Source organism: Chelonoidis abingdonii, chromosome 2 (assembly GCF_003597395.2).
Source record: "Chelonoidis abingdonii isolate Lonesome George chromosome 2, CheloAbing_2.0, whole genome shotgun sequence".
In the NCBI taxonomy this organism is placed as follows: domain Eukaryota; kingdom Metazoa; phylum Chordata; order Testudines; family Testudinidae; genus Chelonoidis; species Chelonoidis abingdonii.
In genome coordinates, this window is record NC_133770.1 from 236,523,726 (window position 1) to 236,547,956 (window position 24,231).

General features: G+C 40.5%; 1 protein-coding gene across 1 annotated transcript in view; it reads left to right on the forward strand.

Moving 5' to 3' along the window:
• NKAIN3 (sodium/potassium transporting ATPase interacting 3) overlaps positions 1-24,231 on the forward strand; it is a 293,169-nt gene that overhangs the window by 173,205 nt on the left and 95,733 nt on the right. Inside the window, exon 4 of the mRNA XM_075062029.1 lies at positions 9,461-9,658. Within this exon, the coding sequence (XP_074918130.1) occupies positions 9,461-9,658 (198 nt within the window). The remainder of the gene's footprint in view (positions 1-9,460; positions 9,659-24,231) is intronic.

Sequence of the window (24,231 nt, forward strand, 5' to 3'; positions counted from 1 at the left end):
GAGCAATGGTCTCAAGTTGCAGTGGGGGAGGTCTAGGTTGGATATTAGGAAAAACATTTTCACTAGGAGGGTGGTGAAGCACTGGAATGGGTTACCTAGGGAGGTGGTGGAATCTCCTTCCTTAGAGATTTTTAAGATCAAGCTTGACAAAGCCTTGGCTGGGATGATTTAGTTGGGAATTGGTCCTGCTTTGAGCAGGGGGTTGGACTAGATGACCTCCTGAGATCCCTTCCAACCCTGATATTCTAAGATTCTATGATTCTATGAAATCTGAACAGAAGCTTCCCTATTTTGCAAAACAGGAAACAGATTCCTGGGCAGGTGGCAAATTAAACAAAGCAAAACAGCTATTTTTCCATTTAGGCAGCTAATTTGCCTGTTCTTCAAATAGACCCACAAATTTCATATGCTCACTTTTATAAAAATCTGACATACTATGTTGGCCAATAAACAAAATAAGCAGAATACAGTACTTGCCTTATTCATCCACTTTCCTGGGCTTTTCATCAGTTTGGCTGCATAGCTTAATTTTTTAACAAAAAATAAATTTAAAAATTGCCAGTTTTATTGCCTACTGCAGTAAACAACCAGTACTTTCTACTAAGTCTGTGAATGGGTCAAAACACCTGTTCAGTTTATGAAACTAGGAATAATTGGGCTAACTGCTGAAAAGCTATTTAGTATTTTACTTTAAAAGTGTCAGTTTTTTTCAGAGAGATTCTTCAATATCCCCCATGTAAAATACAGGGCATACCTGCTAAGTATATAGAATCTTTCAAAACAAAAGAAATTTTCTAAGTAATTTTCTTTATTCCTGTCTGTATAGCTGTGTATGAACTATAGATTAATGGACAGAAGTTCTGTAAATGAGGGACATTCAGACCAGCAGTTATGCTTCCAGGGGAGTCATGACCCCACTTCCATAGTTATGGAGCTGACTAGTGTCATGACAACAAAGCTAGCTACACATCTGTCCCCTCATTGGGTCTCACTGAGTACCCACTCAGATGTCAGGCCTTGTGCCTTCACTTCTCCTGGGGTAGAATCTCACAATTTTTCTGTGTTAGACTGAGTCCTGGGCTACAGCACCCTGTGACTCAACTGTGCTTACCCAGCCGGTCCAGCTGGCCTCGGTAACTGTGGTTCTTCCCTGGAGGAGTCTGTGATCAACAGTAAATACACTGACACCAAACTGCCTTCTTAAAACAAAGTATTGTTTAAACTCATCAGTGGGAACAAAGCAAAGCTGAAACCTGTCACATATCTGTCTTACCATCTTCCTCGAAAGCCTAGATCTCCAAGCAGATGGCTGTGTTAGTCTGTTCCCCAGGGAACAGCTCATTGACAGTTGTATTCCTTCCCTCCAGAATTCCTATTTTAACTATTTAAGTGCTCTTGATCTGTATGCTCCCAACACTGACAAAACAAGTCTTGTAACTTGGCTGGCAACTTGAAGTAACATCTTCACAGCTTAATGTGAAGCTCCCTGATGTGTTTACTGAGAGGTTGCTCATTTGGAGCCATTGTGTTTCCCTCTTACTTGTTTACTAACATCCTTGCTACTAAACTAAACCAATATGTGTACAATAAATATTCCAATACCCCAATATACCATTCTGTAGCTATCCCAATAACCAGGTCACATATAGCATTCATAAATTATTGCAGATCAGCCCCACATCCTTCACAACCAGACACAGTGGATATGATTGATTTCCACTGCGTGTAAGCAGGGGACCAGATGCTGGAGGTATACATGCCACAGAGCCCTTCTGAATGACAGTGTTGCCTCTTTTTGATCAAAGCAGCTAGCAAAAGTTTGGAACCTTGCAGGTTGTTCCGTTTGGGAGTTGAAAGTGTTGACTGAAAAGAAAATACTGGACTCCATCTTGTTTAATTACAAGGAATGTTCAAAGTCCAGCTTCTCTGAATGCAGAAGGAATGAAAAACAGGGGAAAGCTTCTTTGCTTACAGCCCACGTCTCTTTAGCTAGCACCCCCAGCCAGATGCTTTCTCTTGGCTTCTCCCAGGGTCACACCATGCTTACAGGCTGCTGCTTGACTTTCTTGACCTCTCAGTCTCCCTCAGTTTCTTGGTTCCCCCCAACGCACACACATGCACGCATACACACACACACCACTATACTTTTTTTTTTACACCCACAGACATACTCACCCACTTGGTCACAAAAAAACACCCAGTGAAACTCTCTGCCTGCACACTTCAATAAACAATCTGTCATAATACACTTCTTATCAAAAGGTACCCAAATTCCAAGTTCTCTTTCAGTGTCAGTTTGTTGACTCTTTTTTTCCCTCCTCCCATTCTGATTAGCAAAAACTGCAAGCTTGCAACTAGCATATGACCTTGTCTCCAGAAGCCCTGCTTATTCAAATTAACCCTTAACTCTGTGGTGTTCAATTTGATTCATTCATGGTGGGTGAATGCACACAATATGGTTGCAATTAACTTGATCAATATCTGGGGTACACATACTGCTCAAATCTGGGGCAATATTGTACCCATTTAAAGAATGCCTCTGCAGTCAGGACAGAGCCTCCATTACAAGTTGTGGACCCTCACTCCATGGTTCTATGATTTATTGCTTGCTGTGTTGCTATGAGGATGTCTCCGAGACCACTCTCTTCATACTTTTTTCAGAATTACAGCCAGAAATGTCTGTGCTATGTGGAAACCACCCATTCTTGAGACTGTTTTCTGAAATTCCTCCAGGTACATCCACTGGATCTCTTTGGACTTACAATATACAGCCTCATCAAAGGTCAACATGTAATTTTGCCCAAGTATCCAAGACATATTGCTGACATTCTTGTCTACAGTGCAAACTCTAATCCAGTCAGCAGGTCATGCTGGCAGCATTGGACAGTATCCAACAGATGTTACTGTTGGTATGATGATGAAATTGTCACATTAAAAAGCTGTCCATCCTGATACTTGCTGAGAATTCCTCTTTTCAAACTCATCGTCAAATAGCTTGTTTGGGCAGCATCTTAGAACTATCCATTGCAGATCGGCTTGTCAGCAAGCCTCCACATCAACATACTGATTACTTTTTACTTTTCCCACAAGATTAGAGGTAAGGGTCTATCGTGAGAATTGTACTTCAGTATGTCTTGGCACATGGCAGAAGTTTCAAGTCATTGTGTTTGCAGTGCTGTTTCCTGTGTTTGAACCTGAGCACTAAGCAAAAGCTGCCTTCTAGAACTGAGGGAGTCTGACAGTGATATCTAGCCAAAATGAAAACATCTTTTGTACATGCTTTATAGCTGTAATACATGAAATACGCTCCCACCGCACCCAGAAATCACACTGGGTACGCGGTTCATAAATTACACATATAGACAAAACAACATGCGGAGAATATTTTTAAAGTAAATTTTCCATAACAGAATCAATATAGAATGAAATCGGTATATAATTGTACACATGTTAAAGTAGAGACGTTACTTTGAGTTTTTCAAGAAATATGGGACAGTACTATGACATGATTTACAAAAGCATCCACAATTCTAAAAGAATATGCATAATATCACATCACATCACATCACTCTTTGGGGGTTAAGCCTTCCATAAAAATGTGTCAACCCTATTCTGTGGAGGCTGGGGGGGATGCTACAAATTTAAACAGTTTTCCATTTGAGCCACCAGACTGCTACAGCAGTTCTGAGATTGCAGTAGTTAGCACAGTTTGATTATATAAAGTGCAACAAGTTAAGTCCCATCTTCAGTTTTACATATGGCTTTTACCTGAGTTGAGCTGAAGTCAAATATTTAGATTTAAGGCAAAAAAGGAGTAATTAATATTCAAAATATCAGAAGCCTGAACCATCATCACTGCTAATGCATATGAGAGCTAACAACAGAATTGCCTGTTATTCACAATGCCACTTTCTTAGTGGAGTCTGCCCAGTGCTTCAAAATCAGTCTGTTCAGCTGTAATGAGGAGGGACAAAGAGTGAGTGGTCAGATACAGCATTAACTGGGATCAGAACCTGTGTACTAAGGATGTAATGGAGTAGAAAACTAAGATTATTCTGCAAATTGTAGACCTTGGCTTGCAGCTGATGCTCCCTCTCCAGGGTAGCTATACAGTTAAAGCAGGCTTCATTAACGCTGGAACACATTATTTGCATCTAATAGGGATTTATGACTCTTTGAAATTAAATATTATGGAATGTACATGCTTTTTGTTCAAGCAACATCTCGCATCAAAACTGCAAACTTAATTGAGTGCAGGAAATTAGGACAAAATATTCTTTGTTAACAGTCCCTTTTTTTTCTGGAATTATGTACCTTATAATTCTTTGCCAATAAGCTCTTTGAATGAATGTCTTTCCTCTCCACCTGTGAAAATGGAAGACTTAGCTGGGGAATCTGATCATTCTTGTTCTTTTCAGAAAATGATATGGAACTATTTATTGCACCGGTATTATTATTTGCTAGTAAAGCATCAGCTATCGACTATGGGCTACTCAAATAAGAATGAAGATAAGATCCCTGCAGTTTATGCCAAATCTGCCAACTGTAGGTTCTTGCACCTTCCAGGGAAGCTTCCAGTACTGGCCATTTTATGAGACAAGATACTGGATGGACTCTGCATCTGATCCAGTATGGCAATTCCTTTATTCCAGAAGAAATCACATTCTGAGCAGACATGATGAAGAAATGTGAATGGGTCAGACAAAAAAACAGTGTGTTTGACCCACAATTCTTGCTGCTCTCCTCTGAGTATTCTTCCCTCATTAAGGTTGCACAAAATCACCCAGAATGAGAACTTTGAAAGTTAAGGTTCCCACAGTAGCATTAACTTAGCCACATTGCACAAACCCTGGTGCCAACTCTGTCCACATATCTATTCAAGGGACAGCATCATAGGACCTGACCACATCAGCCACACCATCCACGGCTCGTTCACCTGCACATCTATCAATGTGATATATGCCATCATGTGCCAGCAATGACCCTCTGCAATGTACATTGGCCAAACCAGACAGTCTCTATGCAAAAGAATAAATGGACACAAATCTGACATCAAGAATCATAACATTCAAAAACCAGTAGGAGAACACTTCACTAGTCACTCGCTGGTCACTCAATAACAGACGTCAAAGTGGCAATTCTTCAACAAAAAAACTTCAAAAACGGACTCCAACGTGAAGCTGCAGAGCTGGAATTAATTTGCAAACTGAATATCATCAGATTAGGCCTGAATAAAGACTGGGAGTGGTTGGGTCATTACAAAACCTAAAGTTAATTTCCCCAATACTAATTTCTCCCTACTGTTACTCACAGATTCTTGTCAACTGCCTGGGACACTCTCTTATCACTTCAAAAGTTATTTTCCTCCCTTGGTATCCTGTTGTTAATTGATTTATCTGGTTAGACTGACCTAACACTTGGTAAAGCAACCCCTATTCTTTCATGTATTTATACCTGCTCCTGTATTTTTTACTTCATAGATCTGATGAAGTGGGTTTTAGCCCATGAAAGCTTATGCTCAAATAAATTTGTTAATCTCTAAAGTGCCACAAGGACTCCTCATTTTGTTTTGTTTTTATTATTATTTTTTGTTTGTTTCTGATACAGACTAACATTGCTACCACTAAAAGCAATCCTAAAGCACTGTGCCTTTGCACTCTCTCTTTGGATTCAAGGTGTGCTGTTATATAGATGCATAGAGTCTGGTACACAATCAGTAGTAGCAAGCTTGAAAAACTGCATACTTTTGTAAGAAAACAGCAATTTACATTACATTACCTTCTGGAAGACAGTGTCTTGAAGCTTAATGGCTGTTTTTAACATGAGAAAACAGTATGTGTTATGTATTGAAAAACTCCAAGCATCCTCCTGGACTTTCCTGACAAACATTATACTCTCATATAATACTGAAAGGAGTAAGCAATCAGTGCTACAGTCTAAGCACCTTCCAAAGTGGTAGTTTTGTGAGCCGTTCTGCAGAAACACCCAGACTAAATTACAATGGTACCTGTAAACTGTACACTGGGAGAAACAATCTTTGGATTTTCTGGTTCCAAATTTAAGCAAAGCACTTTAAGTATGTTCTTTACTTTAAACAAGAGTAATCCCATCCCTATTCAGCAAAGCACTTCAACATGTGCTTAAATCCCACTGACTTCAGTGGGATTTAGATACCTGTTGAATATTTAGCTCACTAGGGATGGGATTATTGATGTGCTTAAGGTTAAACACATCTTTGCTGAAACGAGGATTTATCCCATGTGAGTACACTTCATAGATCTGGATTAAAATGTAACACTGTGCAGTGCACTTATCTAATGCAATGCAAGTGCTGAAACATTTCAACTGGTATTTAAATGCTTTATTGTTTAACAAATTTTCCACAAGCTTGATGTGTGGATCTGAAATGAGTGGTGATGTTTCAGTATTGTATATGTTATGACATATGCATGTGAATTATTTGTTCAAAGTGATATTCATATTGCCTCTTCGAAAACCACAACACTTTAATTGTACCTAAAATGCGGAGGTCATTGCAGCTCTGTACATGAACACATTTTGCTTATTGTTAAGATCACCTGGTTTGGAAGCTTTTTCGAACAGGGATTATCATACTATAAGTAGGCTTGGCAGAATTAAATTTTTATATACTTTTGAAAAATACCAATGTTTATTTTAAGCATTTTTTTCTATTTTTATCTATTTACATTTTCACAGTTGTGGAAAATCATTGGGGAGCTCAGACAATATTTTAAGGATAGTAGATGTTGAGATTCAAACCATTAAATCACTATAATTGTTAAAACACAATCTGCCAACATCAGATTTCAAAAGAAACAAAGTTCCTTAAATCAGACTCTTAAGTTCTCAAGTAGCATTTTTCTTACTTTGACTTTCTTTGTGGAAGATATTGTTAGAAATATTTTTGTCTGTGTGTGTGTGTATGGTGAAACTCATGTTTAGTGACATTTACCAATAAAAATCTAATCCTTCTAAATCTAATTATAAGTGTTTGAATAGTGTCTAGCACAATGGGGTGGGTAGGCGGTGCGGTCAAACGAATAATTATTAGTATCTTTTTTATAATTTATTAGCCATAAACAACATTTTGTATGGAAAAAGCAAGAAACAGAGTGGATCAATGTTCTTTATCTCATTTCATCTGTGTTTTTATTTGAGTTTATTTATTTCAGTATAAATAGTAAAACCACTAGTTGATTTTTTTTTTAAGGGTGGCATATCTGACTCATTAATAGCTTAGGTGTTTCTCAGAGAGAAGATACACTTTGGCTATTGCAAATTATTCATTTTTTTTTTGGTCAGGCTTTCATTTATTGATCAGTAGCTTAACATTTATCAGCTGTAACATTGCCACTTTGTGGAGTGACATATTAGAGGTCAAACTAAAGTACCAAGTGATTTTTTTTGTTAGTTTACACTTAGAAGACTCTGATCTCTGCTGGATAATTATTTACCTTTTGCATCTGCTTTGGAGAACCAGGGTACAGCAGTCTGGCATTCACCCTTACCCACAGCTCCTGAACAAAAGTAATGATACAAAAAGTGCCATGATCACATCTTTTGTATATCAGAGCAGAGAATTTGATGGTGATATGGGTGTTTCCTTCTCTCATTGTACCATCAGTGGCTTGAAGGTCAGATAGATTTCACAAATGTCTCCTCTTCCGTTACTGAATGAAAGACAATAATGGCCAGTGACGTCAATGGGACTTCTTAAGCACATGCTAAAAATTAAGTACATTCGTGGGTGCTTTGCAAAATAAGAGTAGAGCTGGATGACAAATTTTAAATTTAAAAACATCGTCAAAATTTGCAAAACAAACCTGGGAGAACTTTTCCAAATTTTCATCCATCTCTAGATGAGATTAAGGACATCTGGGCGTTTCCTTTATACGGGTTATTTGTAATAAAGTACTGTACATAAACGTATTGGCTCCGTCTTGTAAAAAAAAGAAAAACAATTGTCTCTGTAATGGTAAAGTTCTTTTGCAGATCATATTTCTGCCTTGCAGTGATACATAGCTTCAGAGTTAGTTTACAGGGTAATCCCTACTTAATGTTGTTCTTCCTGCACCATGCAGAAAAATAGGCAAACAACTATTATGTAACAGTTAGGGTGATATTCACCCCTTGCGTGGAGGCCAAGTAGAAGGGCTGTGCACAACTTAAGTTCCACTTAAGGCCTCAGGGACTCAAGGCAGAAAAATTCTTAATAAAGTTCCCACAACCAAATATGGAAGGGGAGACTTTTCCATGGCTTAGTAGCATAAAGAAAAAAAGCCCATCAGTAATGTGTAATAAAGTAACAGGGATTGTTGCACTGAGCAAAACATAAGAAACTGCCAGTTGTTGGCTCTTGCTTTTATTTATAATTATATTTTACCTAAGCAGAGTTGTCTGTCAAGTTTTAGTTCAATTCAGTAAGATATCACCCTTCCCTAAGTGCAAAATAGAATCAAAGAAAGATGTTCAAAATCAAAAGACAGATATCTCGCCAAGTCTAAATAATGACTTGGAAACTATATATATCTATATATACTACACTAAACATGTTATACGGATCAATTTATGCAAAATAAAAGATATTTCCACTAGACCTGTTGCCTCAAATGCATTCTGTAGGGGTTTCTTTTAGATCTTATCCTGTAGAAGTAACATTGGGTATAGGGTAGGGTTTCTCAGCCCATGGATTGGGACCCAAAAATGGGTTACAGGAATATTTCAAAGAGTCATATGGCAGATCCTCTGGCTTCTGTCCCACAGGGCTGGCTGGGCTCGCCTCCCTACTCCAGGCACAGCAACTTTAGAGGTCCCAGCACCATTCAGATTTGGCCAAGCCGCCACGATGACAGGAGCCTGGGTAGGCCAAATTTGAGTGAGTGGCACTGCAATCCCCTGAGCCAGGTCACAACTCCACTCACACAAATTTAGTCCAGTCATTGGGGCAGGGCCAATCTGAGTGGCACAGCAACCCCAGAGGTTGCAACACCCAGAACAGAGAGCCAAGGCCAGCCAGCCCCACAGCACACTAGTTGCCACTGTAGGGTGTGTTGGGCAGGCCATAAACATTTATAAAGAGGTCCTAGCCCAAAAAGGTTAAGAACCACTGTTGTAAGTGGCTGTCACCTTTACCTACCAGAAGAATAAATGCGTTCTGGAGACACTTTATAGTGAAGTAATAATTAGGTTGTATTTTTAGACTCCAAGTTTCTTTTGGACAGGGACTACTATTTGCTCTATGTTTCATAGAGTATCTAGCCGATCAGGACCCCAATAAGATTTTCCTCTCTCCTTTTCAATGGTCTGGCTTCATCTTATAAATTTTTTATTTAGTTATTTAGCTTAGTTTTTCTTTTATAAGTGAAATTACATTATTTCCTGTTTTCATCTTTAATGCTGTGATAGACGAGGATTTCATTCCTTTTTCTCTGTCTCCTAGGAAACTGATCTCATGACCTTTAACATTTCAATGCACCGTTCCTGGTGGCGAGAGCATGGGCCAGGCTGCATACGGAGAGTGGTGCGCCCTTCAGCCCCTGGGATCCTAGACGATTATTCCTATGTCTCTGTGACAGGCTGCATCATTGACTTCCAGTATCTCGAGGTCATTCACAGCGCCATCCAAATATTACTGTCTGTAAGTTTCTATTTTCAGTTATCATCAGATTTTACCACTCCTATACTCTTCTTTATTATGCAGGTCACATGCTATTATTTCTGTTTACTGAGTGGATGGTTTCAGTAACTGACCCATAACAGTACAGATTTTAGATTGCATAGTTGAGTATAAAACTTGCTATTTGAAATGTACACTGCTCTCATATTTCATAACAGCCCTACATTGGGAACATGAGTGGTTCATAGCCCTAATTCTGGCCCTTTGTATTGAAATGAATTTCATCCATAGCAATTAATGCTCACTCATTAGAACATGTGCAGAAAGGGAACACTTCATCCAGGTATGAATATAAATCTATTTTAGAAAGTAAATAGCTTCCTAATGCAAATAAAGATGAAGAAGGTCAGGGAAATTGTAATAATTAAAGTACTATTATATCTTTTTTTATGACATTCTGTATCCTTCTGTGGGAATCTGGGGTATCCAAACATTTTACCTTAATGGGCCACTTACTGCAGTTACTATATAATTACCATGCCAGCCTGAAACTGCACACCATTTAATATAATAATATTATTGTGCCATCAGGAGAAGCCTCTTGGCTATTAGATACTGCAGATTGTTCTGCTACTGGACTCTGAACATTTGCACTACTGAAACTAAAAGGGCCATTGGGGGAAGAGGAAGAATGGGACCTATTTTCTCAGGAGCAGTAGAACAGATTTTGTTTATTTACCTGAAAATTGCTCGCAAAATATAATAATCATAGTTTTGTACAAGATCTTGGTATATATGTATGTAGGATGGTGTTGAAGTAGACAGAAATAGATTACAGCTACTGAGCAAAAAAGAGAGATGATCCTGTGAAATTGTTTATGACAAAGTAGAATTAAAATGCCATATTTAAGAAAGAAAGAAAGAAAAAATTTTTTTTTCCTGGTAGCTAGTCCTACAAGTGGAATGTGCCTTTCTGGAGCTTGCAATAGGGTTAAATTTCATAACAATTTTATGTAGCAATAGTAGTGCAAGAAACCTTTTTATAATGTAACAAAAATTTTATTGGCACAACAAATCATTCCATCATGTTAACTCTGGTGCAAATAAACAGGACAGTAAACGCTTTTATTTGGTAGGGAGTTAGAGTATCTATAACATGAAATCCCTCAAGGGGTAAATACTGCGTACCAGTCCGGGTAGATACTTCTGCTTTTCAATAGATTTCCGCTTTTCAAAGGTTTCTTTTACTTCGATATTTTAACTTGTCTATAAAAAGGAACAGTTTTATATGCACAAGATAGTGCATCTATGACCATATTAGACCCTGCTTACCTCATTCCTTTACCTCTCGTGCAGTGCAATCTCCTGTGATGCTTGCAGTATATGCATTAGAGTAGTCATCATTAAAGAGTCATCTTCTGCAAACAGTTACTAGGCCAGAGTAATTCATTGATATCAATGGGAATTGCAAGTACTCAGCATCTCTCAGGATTAGGCTCTTTTTCCTATTCTAACTACAGGGAAATCCAGTCATATTTTAGAGTAGTGTGGTAACTGCTATAAAGGATGACTATTAAAAGGGAACCTTGGTAGCATTACACAACAATACATTATTCTATGTACAGTGCATGGTAAATTTCCTATTGATGCACACATCCTTATACACAGTGCCTTTAATTTTTAAAAAGTGAGGCATGTTCTCTGTGCTGAGTGCTTGATTTTGCAGGGAACAAATGCTGCTTGCATAAGTGGCAGCAGCTTTAAGCATGTCTGTGCCCATAAACTTTTTGGGGGGGGCTATTTGGAGATACACAAAACTGGAAATGCTAAATGGGGAGTGGGGAACTGGCTTTCATAAGACAATCTCTGAAGTCCATAGAGAGTCTTCCGTTGACTTCAGTGGGCTCTGGATTAGACTCAGAATGAGCCATTTTATGTAGACATTAGGAAAAACTTTAGGTTTAGGTTGGACATTAGGAAAAACTTCCTAACTGTCAGAGTGGTTAAGCACTGGAATAAACTGCCTAGGGAGATTGTGGAATCTCCATCACTGGGGATTTTTAAGAGCGGGTTTGACAAACACCTGTCAGGGATGGTCTGCATAATACTTAGGCCTGTCATGAATGCAGGGGACTGGACTAGATGACCTCTCAAGGTCCCTTCCAGTTCTATGATTCTATTATTCTGTGATATACTATATGTATATACAGCAATCTAATATTTAAAAATGTTTCCTTATGGTTCTAATCTCCTCTCTTCTTGACATGGAGGAGAAGGCAATATTTTTTTACATGACACCTAGTGGTACCAGTGAAAATTTCTGACCGCACAATGTCAAGTAATCAATGTTGGACTGACCTCATGGATTGTTATTCTTGTTAATATCACTTCTGGAAGAGAGCTACTTCCAGTAAAAAATGAAATTTGAGATTACAGTGCATATTAATTTACAAGTATTCTATGTAGGTTCTTATACCATGCTCATCACTGTAATATCTGAGCTTCTTCCATCAATGCATTAAGTGATGTACTAATACCTGATGCGTGGTTTGTTCTCTCATTCTCCCCTCCCTGAGGGGGAGGGTATTGTATATGCAGTAGAAAGTTTTCCTTTTGCTACTGGTTCTTCTTGTCTTTTTGTTTTTGTTTTGTTTTTTAATGTACACACTGCTTTGTCTTAATAATAGAGAAGGCAAGGGCAAAGACATGTGCCTTGCGTGTGGAGTGGAAGTTGATGACATTTGTGAATGTCCTTAGATCCTGGGGAAGATCATTCCACAGTATCTAACCAATGCTCCAAGTTCTCTGGTCACCACACAGACAAGCATTACCTTTATCGTAGTGGCATAGAGTTGTGATGCTCAATGTGACAATGCCTAAGTACCTTTATGAATCTAGGCCATAGCTCCCATTAATATGAAAACTGCAGCCCCTGTGAATCATACTGAAGCTATACTCAAGGATGTTTCCAGCCCATATATTATTTTGTAAGAAAATACATTGAAATAAACTTCTTGTTGCCCTCCTGATTATTAAAGTCACTTAATTTTTTTGTCCAATTTACACATTTAAACAAAGACAGACAATCTTAAAATAGAATTAAATCCTGAAATGTTAATTCTTGGCACTCTTAAATCCAAACACAGGGTTCTTCAAAAGCTCTCTTAGAATATGTCTGCACAGCAGCTGGTGGTGTGATTCTCAGCACAGGTGGACGTACCTGTGTTGGCACTGCAGCAGCTCTGACCAGTCACCCGGGTACAGTCCCATCTGACCCCTGGGTACGTACTCAGCTGGCTAGCCTCACAGCTGTCTGTGTGGCCTCAGCCACATCCCCTCTGCTATTTTTAAGTGTTAGCTTGATTAGTGGTAGCAAGTGTCCAGTGCTTGAATTACCAGGTGGGGTTGGTGGGACCGAGCCCCTTTAATATACTACCTCATATCTGTTTTATGGCTCCCTTACTTCTCAATACTGCTTGAATTAAAGTAAGTCACTTCATATTCAGATCCCCCCTACTTTTTCCCAATAATTTGAGCACTGTGTGTGTGTCTGTCTACCTAGCCTGAGAATCACACCTCCCAGCTGCTGGGTAACCCTCAAGGTATGTCTACACTGCACTGGGGGAGGTGTGGTTGCAGCGCAGGTAGACATACCCAAACTAGACCAAAGCTAGATTGAGTAACAATAGCAGTGAAGCCTCAGCAACCTGGGCAGTATGAACTCAGGGTCCTGGGTGGGTGGGGCTAGCCCATGTAGCCACCCGTGTTGCAGCTTCACTGCTACTGTTACTCAAGTTAGCTTGGACTTGGCTAGATCCACGCTAGCTTGGGTATATCTACACATGCTACAATCACACCTCCCAACTGCAGCGTAGACACACTCTGAATTAAACAGTTCAGCTCCACTAAAGTCAATGAGAGTTATACCACTGACTTCAATGGGAACAGGGTTAGCTCAGTGCAGAATGCTTTGGAAAATCCTACCTTTACTGTTCATAGACATGTCATCCAAGCACCTGCAGTGTCTAACAATTTTCATTAACTACTTAACTGAATACTTCAATGTTTTGTTGGTTCATCCATGAACATGCAATCATCTCTCTCAAAAAGATAATCATTTCCTCTTGTTTTATCACACAACTATCTGCTCTCATGGCCATTTTTCTTATGAATGTACAAAATGTCACTTCCATAAGAAAATGATAAACAACGTGATCTGATTACATTAGTTCTGGAAATCTGTTGCTTCTCTCCCTCAGCAGTACATCATGGTAACCCAATGCAATTGCCTTATTTTATGAATTATTTCTGCCTCGCTGCTTTCAGAGAATATGTCAGAAATTGATTATTTAATATTACAATGAATTATGACATTTGGTGGATTTAAATACTATTTCATCAGAGAAATGGAATTTAATTAGAAACCATATTCTGCACAACAGCCATTAAAATGGAGGATCCGAGATTCATGTAAATAATTAATCAAAACAAACATGATTGTCAAGTTACAGCAAGAGATTAAAAGCAAGACAATAAATGATACTGGAAAAATAGTTGCCTAATGAAGTTCAGATTGTTGACATGGATAATGATATCAGTATATAATGTGATTCCTCTGAGGAACTGCAGCAGTCCCTCTTATTCTCATTAGTTATAGCCCTGGTATTTTTATAATTGGTGTAGGAAAAGATGTTAGGAAGCACATGATTTACACTGTTCTCAAAAGAAAATCCCTTTAGGGAATGGCGTCATTGTTCAACCTGGAGCTAAAGTCTCTTTCCATTTCCCAGAATGACTCATGACTGATTAGGAAAGCCAATCAACATCAGTATGTGAGAGTAAAATGTGAGCTAACTGGATATGAAGACCTATGGAAAATGTACATGAATAAAATGTACTTCCCCTTTTGATATTACATCACTTCGTGAATTGTAGCTCATTGCTTTTGTCATCTTTATTGTCTAGGTTGGAAACAGTTACTGTGTCACTTTTCCATAATGAACAATTGTACCGGGGCATAGAAAAGCAAGTTAACAGTGCTGAATGCAGAGCTGACCTTCAACATTATACCAAAAGAGAGTGTCAAAGAAAAGCATATGTGTAATAATAATAATGAAAAAGACATGACTAATAGCCATGTGAAAAGCAATTGTCCTATGGGCTTCTCAAAGAGTCATTAACAGCTTTAGAGTGTTCAACAGCTGATAATTTTTTTTTCGGCCTGAGCAATTTTGATAGAACTATGGGGCTCCACTAAGGAACTATGACTGCAAACAGAAGACTTTGTCAAAGCTGTGACAGATACATCAATTTCCTAAATATCTTTAGAGGATCTTACTGTAGTAAGTTTATGTATCATTGTGGGGCTGGGACTGTACGTAATTCCATGTGGGAGGATGACCCCAGCTCCTAGAGGTACTAAAAACAGTGTGTGATGATTAAGGCAAATCAGCTAAATCATAATCTCCCAGAGAGGCTCACACTTCCTGGAGAGCCTCACATATATATAGATTCTCCAATGACCAACAGACAAAGAAAGGACTTTTGGATAAATAGCCTCACTTGGGGCCCTCTTTCTAACGGACAGGACCTCTTTCTAACGGATGGGGCCCATCCAGATAACGGACAGGACCTTCTGTCCAACGGGAGCCCCAATTCTTCCTGTGAAAGGTTGAAAGGACTTTGGCCTATCAAGGCCCCATAAGACCTTGGACCCTAGGCTGTGGCTCTTTGGCTTCTGACTCAGTGCTTAACCTTGGCTTCAGCTCCTGTTCTCTCTCTGAACCAGGCTTCTGTTCCCTCTCTGAACCAGGCTTCTGTTCCCTCTCTGAACCAGGCTCTGACTTTCAGCTCTGACATTTGTCTCCTGACTTTGTACCTGCTCAGTGGCCTCGAACACTGTGCCGAGGACCAGGCCAGACCACCCATGTCCCGATCGCTGGCACCAGTCTTTCACAGACCCTGATGTAGTGGTGGTACATGCCGTCTTGTGCTGAACATCAGTTTGAACAGCCTGGAGTGGTCCTTGACCCAGGTAACAGTGGCTTATATCCAATCAACTTTAAAAAAAGGCTAAAGAAAGGTCAGCAGTAATTCAGCTGGCAGGAGACAACCAACTCTAGCTCAGAATGTATCACTTAGGGCTTGTCCACCTGGGAAAGTTATTCCAGAACAAGGTCAAGAGAGAATTGAAAGCACTATAACTATTCCAGAATAGTTTTCAGCATGGTAGCCATGTTAGTCTGTATCAGCAAAAACAACGCGGAGTCCTTGTGCCACCTTAGAGACTAACAAATTTATTTGGGCATAAACTTTCATGGGCTAAAACCCACTTCATCAGATGCCTGGAGTGAAAAATACAGTAAGCAGAATATATATTATAGCACATGAAAAATGGGAGTTGCCTTACCAAGTGGGGGAATAGCTCCCCCTGTGGATATTCTTAACCCAGAATAGGAGTGCCTTTTTCTGGTTTAGTTGAATCTACTTACAAAATGGATTAAACGGAATTGAAAAAAATTACTCCTATTCAGGAACAAGTGTCCACACGGAGAGTTATTCTGGGATCACTATAGTGGAAGAGTTATTCCAGAAGAGCTCTTCCGAACAATTACCTCATGTAAACAAACCTTTCAACAATGCGATGGTATTTCATTGAGCTGGAGTGAGAGACTTGAAATTGTTCCTGAACCCAAGTCTCTACACTTAAATGTGAGTGAGCTCTATGGGCAAAGCTGGAGACTAACCTAATACCATAGTTTGTTTGTTTTTAGCAGTGGATTTGTGCTGCTCTAATACTCATCAAAATTATCTCCTCTGTATATTATAGTTGTCAACCATGTAACCAGACTTTCATATACCGGGGAAAATATCCACTGATTAAAACCTGTCTCTGTGGGAGCCTGCACAGACAGGACATTTTTCTTTTAATCATGCACTGCATTGACAGCCTAACTCTTCCATTACAATTTGTAGACTGAATGTGACCTGAGTGCAGAAAGGATTTTTTCCTAGACTATGGTCCCAGGTGATTTGCAGCATTCTATCTGTTATCCTATTCGAACAGGAGACCATTGAGTTGGGATTGCACTGTGTGTGCATTTGCTGCATCTCAGACTTCTCAAACTTTGTTGTAGCTCTTTGGTTTTGGCTGAGAAAGAAGGTGTATGTCCATGTGACCCCTTTTCAGAGCAGCTCAGTAAAAGGCATGTCATAAACAGATAGCTGAGGGTTAATGTCTCTTTCACCTGTAAAGGGTTAACAAACAACACCTGACCAGAAGACCAATCAGGAAACAAGATACTTTCAAATCTCAAGGGAGGGAAGTTTTGGGTGTGGGTCCTTTGTTCTGTGTCTGTGTGCTCTCTAGGCTCTGAGGGTGATCACACTATCTCCAGGCTCTAATCTTCTGTTTCCAAGTTGTAAGTACAGATAGAAAAACAATATAGGTTTTTACATTGTTTTCTGTATTTGCAAGTGTGTAGTTTGCTGGAAATGTTTAAATTGTATTTTTTCTAAATAAGGCTGTTTATTCATTTTTTATAAGTTAACAGACCCTGTAATATTTTCATCTTGATTACAGAGACGATTTTTATGTCTTTTCTTTCTTTTTATTAAAAGCTTTCTTTTTAAGACCTGTTTGATTTTCTTTTCTAGTTGAGGCTCAAGGGGATAGGAATCTCTGTGCCAGGATTACTGTCTCTCTCAGGGAAAGACTGGGAGGGGGAAAAAGAAGGAGGGGGGAAGGTGAATTGTCCTCTCTGTTTTGTAATTCAAGGAGTTTAAGTACAGTAATCTTCCAGGGTAACCCAGGGAGGGGAAGCCTGGGAGGAGGTAAAGAGGGGGGAAGGGAAGTGGGTTATTTCCCTTTGTTGTGAGACTCAAGGCATCTGAGTCTTGGGGTCCCCAGGGAAGGTTTTGGGGAGACCAGAGTGTACCAGGCACTGGAAGTCCTGATTGGTGGCAGCATATCAGATCTAAGCTGATAATTAAGCTTAGAGGTTTCATGCAGGTACCCAAATTTTGGACGCTAAGGTTCAGATTTGGGAATTATACCTTACAATAAGGCATATGCAAGATTGTCTTGGAGCCTTGATTTATGAAATTTACAATCCATAAAAAGGGTCATATTCTTTAGCTGCCAGAAATAGCTTAAGCGGTTTTAATGGTTTAACTCCTTCCCAAACCTAATTCATATGAAATATCTCGGCTTGTCCTGGCTGCAGTTATTCCACTGCCATGTGCCCCAGAAAGTCTAAATTAAAAAAAAAACCACAAAACCTTGTTCTATGGCAGTTCTAGAAGGTGTCTCACATACCTGATGTATGAGTGAACTTGCAAGGAGGGGCTAATCTGGGATATGCAGTTCCACCAAAAAAGCAGAAGATCTGTGTGTCACCGAGAACCACTCAGTGGGGCTACCTAATGCATTGGCACACAGAATCGGTTTGGAGTCAGGGCAGGGATGGGCTACAGGTGCAGCTACTGGATCCACTGCTACATATATTTACTGACCATTTCCTCATCTGGGGGTTGATCCTGAAAGATGATGAGCACTCTTGCCATGATCCTGCTTCTACATTCATGCTTGGCTTTAAGCAAATGAGTAGTCCTATTGGGTGAAATCTCGGTCCTGTTGAAATCAGTGACAAAACTTCCATTGACTTCCATGAAGTCAATTAGATTGATCACCTGTTTAAAGTTAAACACACGCTTCACAGCTTTCTGAGTTGGGGTCCAGAATACTTAGCCCTTTGCAGGTCTGGGCCCATGAAGCCCATGTTGAGGAACCAAGGGAGATATTGTAGAGAACTCAGAGCTGCAATAATGGCCACAGCTTTGCTCTCCTGCTACACCATGGCCTAGTAGAGGAGATGGCTTTCGCCTGCACCCCAAAAGTCCCCTTTTCTTCCTCTTCCTTGCCTCACTCACAGAACAAATATTTGGGTTGCGTGGTGGGGAAAGAATTTGCCCCTCACAAAACACGTGCACACGAGGAAAGCCCCTCAGAGATTGGCTGACAGTGTAAGTACCTATTGGAGACTACAAATGAACAGGCTGGATGTTAGTTCATGTCAGTCACAGATTAGCCATTGACCAAATGGTGATATTTTGCAATTGTATATTTGCAGGTTGCTGTTGAATTTGTCTTTGTTTTGATCTGTTTGTTTTTTTTTCTCAGTGTGCTTAGAATCTGCGAGAGATCTTTTCTAACTTGCCTTTACAAATCTAAAGAAACCAAATAAATATATAAAATAAACCACATATTGTGGAAAAGAAATTTCCTAGGTCTGGGTAAGCACAAACATGGAGGGCAGTGGCTGAGAATATGGCCATGAGGAAGTGTGTGCCAACGTGTATGTGTGTTCGGAATGGCTTGAGATTGAATGATTGATGCCTGTGTCATTTCTTTGACCATGATTGGAAAAAGGAAGATTATTATGCACACCAAAGATTTTTTGGCAGAGACTGTCAGGTGGGAATTATTTTCATCTTGCAGATTTGTCATATCTAAGGCTACGGTTATGTCACGGAAGTCACGTGAATTCTTCACTTTCATTGACATTCATGACATTTTCTGCCCTGGGGCTGGAGCTCCTAGCTAGTCTTGCAGCTCCCAGTCCCCAACCTGGTGGGGGGACCCTGCAGCTGCCCAACTGCAGCAGGCAGCTGGCAGACCCTGCAGCTGCCCAGCTGTAGCGGGGATGCTAGCGGGACTGCAGCTGCCCAGCCACGGTGGGTGGGTGGACCCCGCAAAGATGCCCAGCCATGGCAAGTGGCAGCCATTGGACCCCTACAGCTGCCCAGCTGCAGCGGGTGGCCGTCAGACCCAAAAGCTACCCAGATGCACCTGCAGCCTGTGGCTGGGGGACACACCAGCTGCCAGCTTGCCCTGGGTGAGGGGACCCCATAGCAGCCCAGCCCCAGAGGCAGAGGGACCCCAGAGCTCCGACACACCACATCAGTAGGGGACCAGGGAGTCTTAGCAGCACTGGGTGCTGATTCACCTATCCCTTTTGTCAGAGATATTTTTAGTGAAAGTCAGGGGCAGGTCCGAGGCTGGCATGAATTTTTGTTTATTTTTCTGTGACCTATCCATGATTTTTACTAAAAATATCCATGACAAAAACTTAGCCTTAGTCATGTGTCAATATCAATTTTAACTAAGAGTACAACAAAAAAGTCCGGATCCCATTGCTACACAGGCCTGTAGAACAAATTTGTTTCCTCTAACATCTGAAGGGAGTGCAAAAGACCATAGCTGGAGCAAACCCTGACTTGAAAAGGAAGGCAGTTACAGAGAATGGTATTGCTCCTGAATACTGCTCAAGCAATCTGACATGAGTCTGAACCAAAGAGCCTAATAAGTCAACTGTTCCGAAAAACCGTCCCAGCAGCTAGAACTCTGCCCAAGTCTACACAACATAAAGAGTTTTAGAGAAATTATTCAAACGGATGTGGAACACCTTAAGAGAGAACTGGCTATTGATGTTATTTGTATTTGTACTTCTCATCAATTCCCAGATGCCTCTATGTAAATTCAGTGATAATCATTGTGAATGACAGCAGAAAGACTGATAATTAATCATCAATTTAAAGGAACATTACCATTTTCCATTTTTATCTGTTTATTGTCATTTGTTTTTATCATTCTGTGTATTAGCTTTCATATACATTCTCATATACTATAACATGTACATCCCAAACACACACAAACACACAGATGATATCAGACATTTTTACAAATAGAGATAAATATGCAAAAAAACCCAACATATCCTGAAGACATCACCCTTGAGTATTTAATCAAGCAAAACACATCCATTGTTGAATTTTTGCCAGACTGAGGACTTCTGAATATGGGGTCTCATCCAAAGCCCAGTGAAGTCAAGGTAAAGACTCCTATTGACTTCAGTAGCCTATGGATCAAGTAATTCTCCCACAGATTTTAATTTAGACAGAGAAGTTGGTGATGAATGCAAATGTAGTGGAAAATTTGTCTGATCAGTGTTACATGAATTCAATTTGGAACATATGTGTGACAAGGTATGTAAGAAAAAGATGGTCCAGTGGTTAGGGTATTAGTCTGGACCTTGGGATTATGTGTACCTGAGCAGGGGAATCACATCCCTAGCTCGTAGTGTATATATATAGCCTTAGTCTTTCTCTGCCTCAGTTTGCCATCTGTAAAATGGGCTAATAGTACTTCCCCACCATTTTCAGGACTATTGTGAGGTTAAATGTATTTAAAGACTGTGAAGCACTCAGACACAACGGTAATGGGGCCATAAAAGCATCATTGATAGATGTTATTTATTTGTATCTCTACTTCAGAATTAACAAGACTAACAATGAGGTATTGCCATTGTCACAGTTCTGCTTTTGTATAATACTTTCTCAGTAGCAGTTTAAATGGATAACTAGTGGTATGAAATATCTAGGGTTTCTTCTTAATAGAGCTTAAACATCATGAAGGATATTAGATTGCACCCTTGTACAATTGCTGTTCAATGACAAAATAAATTGGAACAAGATGCAATTTACTGTGTGGGACTGAATACAATCATTAGAATGATTACTATCCTTAGGTTTAATTATGTTTTCAGTATGCCATCCTTACAGATGCCTAATGGGCTCGATAAACAAATGCATGCTCTAATTAAAAAAATTTGTATAGGAAAATCTAAAAAAATAAAATAAAAAACTAGATGAAAATTGAAACTTGTACAGCTGAAAAAAAAAAATCTACAGGGAGTTTAAATTGCCCTAATTTGAATCTATATTATCTGACAAATGGTCTTGTATACTGTGCAAAGGCCTGTACTCTTAAGTTGTCCAAGGTAATAAAAGTCCAGCGCAGAGTGTTATATAAGATTGTTTATAAAAGTCAGCAGAAGTTGGAGACAATCCCATTTTGCCATCTTGTTAAGTTAAAAGAATTGAGATAAGGTATCAATGAGACTCCTAGTAAAGTTTGATATGAGATGAAAGATTAAAGAAATCGTAGATTAAATCATCAAAATGTGTTTTGACCGATTAGTGCTAATGGGATGAGGGGGCCATCTCTTCTTGGACATTGTTTACCTGAGGATCACGAAGAGTATGTCTGCACTGTAATTAAACACCTGTGAGGGGGAAGGGTCCCAGAGCCCAGACTCCAGCCTGAACCCAATTTTTAGTGCCATATCCTGAGACCTGCATGCCCGACTCAGTCAGTCTGGACCAGTTGCGGCTGTGCTGCAGATCTTTTATTCCAGTGTAGAGGTACCCTGAGTGGGAGTGAGTGGGACATCTGGACTGGAAGGATCCAGGTTTACCATCATGGCTGCTACCCTTACCATCTCGTGGGGCCAGGATTCACCATGACACCATTGAGCCTTTATCGTCCTGATTCTGAAAGATGTTCTGACCAGACTGCACCAGAGAGAGGGAACTGATGACACCAGCACATCCACTGGCTTTGCTTAAACCGTGAAGGGCACCTGGAATGTGAAACTTGGGTTCCTGCTGTTCTCGCTCCCTCGTGTCCATTTCCTTTCCCTGCTTATTTCTTTTTCTTACCTTTCTCTTTTGCCTCCTGTGTAATAAGAGTCTGGCTTAGTTGGCCAAGAATGCATCTTTTGCAACTCTGCTGTGAGCTTGTGACCAGTTAGTCAGCAAAAAGGAATGCCCTGAAGAGCCCGATGCTGGTACCAGTTTGCCACAGCCACTCTAAGGCTGATCAGGCCATGTGCTCTGCCTGCATTTCTCCAGCAGTGAGATTGCAAGTAAGAGTCAGCAGCAGAAACAGAGGCTGCATTTTTCATCTTTTCTGTCTCCTTTGTGTGTATTTGTCTTCAGGGGAACAGGTTTGGATTTCAGTAATGAACAGGTCTACACTGCAGGCTCGCTGCAAGTTGTATCACATGCCCAACTCCACCTAATGTCCACACTCAAAGCCCTTAAACACATGAATAAGGATGTGTTGGACCCAAGCTAGTGTGCTTGGCTGAGGGAATGGGGCAGCGTGCATGTTGAGCTGTGACCCCCACGCATGTCCACAATGCAGTGTGAAGACAGCAAAATTGTGTATGCTCGAGCTTGTGTTTAGTTAGTCCTCCAATGCCATTCCCACAATTCCCCATGCCAATATCTCCCAACCTTTTTATCTATTCACTTACTACCAGAAGCTCTCTGCCAGTTTATAAATCTTTCCTCAGCATTTAATCTTTTATTTCCATATAGCCAGTTCCAGTTTTTGCGCAGCTCAGTCCAGCTCTGCCAACTGCCTAGAAAATGCCCATCAGCCAAAGCCCATCACCCAGCTGGCTAGACAACAAGCACACCAAGAGTACACCAATCCCCTAACATATCAGTAATGTGCCAGGTGTATCACGACTTGTACACAAGCACTGCAGTTCCTTCAGCAGCTAGGCCTTGTAGGCACCTGCCCTGGTGGGTCCCAATAACAGCATACACACATGGTTAAGAGAGAGGCTATTTTACTAGGGCTGAAAGGAAAGGAGAAAGGTTGCACATACCCTAGATACAGAGGCTTAAACAGTTACAGTTCAAAGTGAGCAATAGCTGTAAATGTTTGGAACTCTGGGACTTAGTGCCTGAAGTGCCCTCTCCAGTCCAGTTTCTATTCAAGCAAACAGGAGCTTGCAGTTTTCCAGGGCAGGTTCAGTTAGTGTCTTTCATTGGGGTCCCTCTGCACTGGCTCCCTGCCCAACTGCTGCTGCTCCCCCACAAGTCTCACATAGACTTGCACCCAGTTGTAATGACCAGCAGTCACTGCCTGTTCCACATGCCGTTCCCCATGCAGCTCCTGGAGGTTCCTCTCTGCATTCAACTTCTCTGCAGTTCCTGCCATGCCATGCAGCTGCTGCTTTCCAACAGTCACTTCCTGGTTCAGGACGTTTCCTCTTACTTGGTCTGGGGAAAAGAAGTGCAGAGGGAAAAAGGCTGATGGGAGTTGTAGCCCCCAGTTTAGCAGCTCCATACTATTTCCATAGGAGCACCAGAAATTGGTTTGTTAATAACTTGGTTTGGTTGTACGGTACATTGGTGTATGGGAGCTTGCGAAAGGAGGAAGAGTCAGGAAGCTGTGTCTGAAGCTTTTAATAAAATATCAAAATCTTATAGTCACATAAAATCTATACCAAACTGACAATCAGGCTGTATTGCTGATAAGTACAACAGTACAAAACCTTACTGCATTACAATCCTTCGTCACAGGCCGCCATCATAGCATCATATCTCATCCGCACCAACCTGCATGGCCAGGAAGTGGGCACACAAGACGTCCCTTATTTCCCTTGGCTACCCAGTCCCAGAGCCAGTGATAAATGCACTTTCTGATTATCTGTGCCAGGCCTGCAAATCACTGGTGTCTTGAGAGCACTCCAGGCAGAAATATTTTTTGTAGCCTCTCAGATGTTGTATAGATCACAGTATGCCAGAATAACATGGTGGCACACTGGCATCCAAACAATTATGTCAGCATCTTGCCCCCTTCAACCCACCAAATGCACACCATCCTACCATCCTTCAACTGCTAACCGTGCGATTAAACCTTTCTCTGCTGGGTCGTCTGAGATCAGGGTATGGTT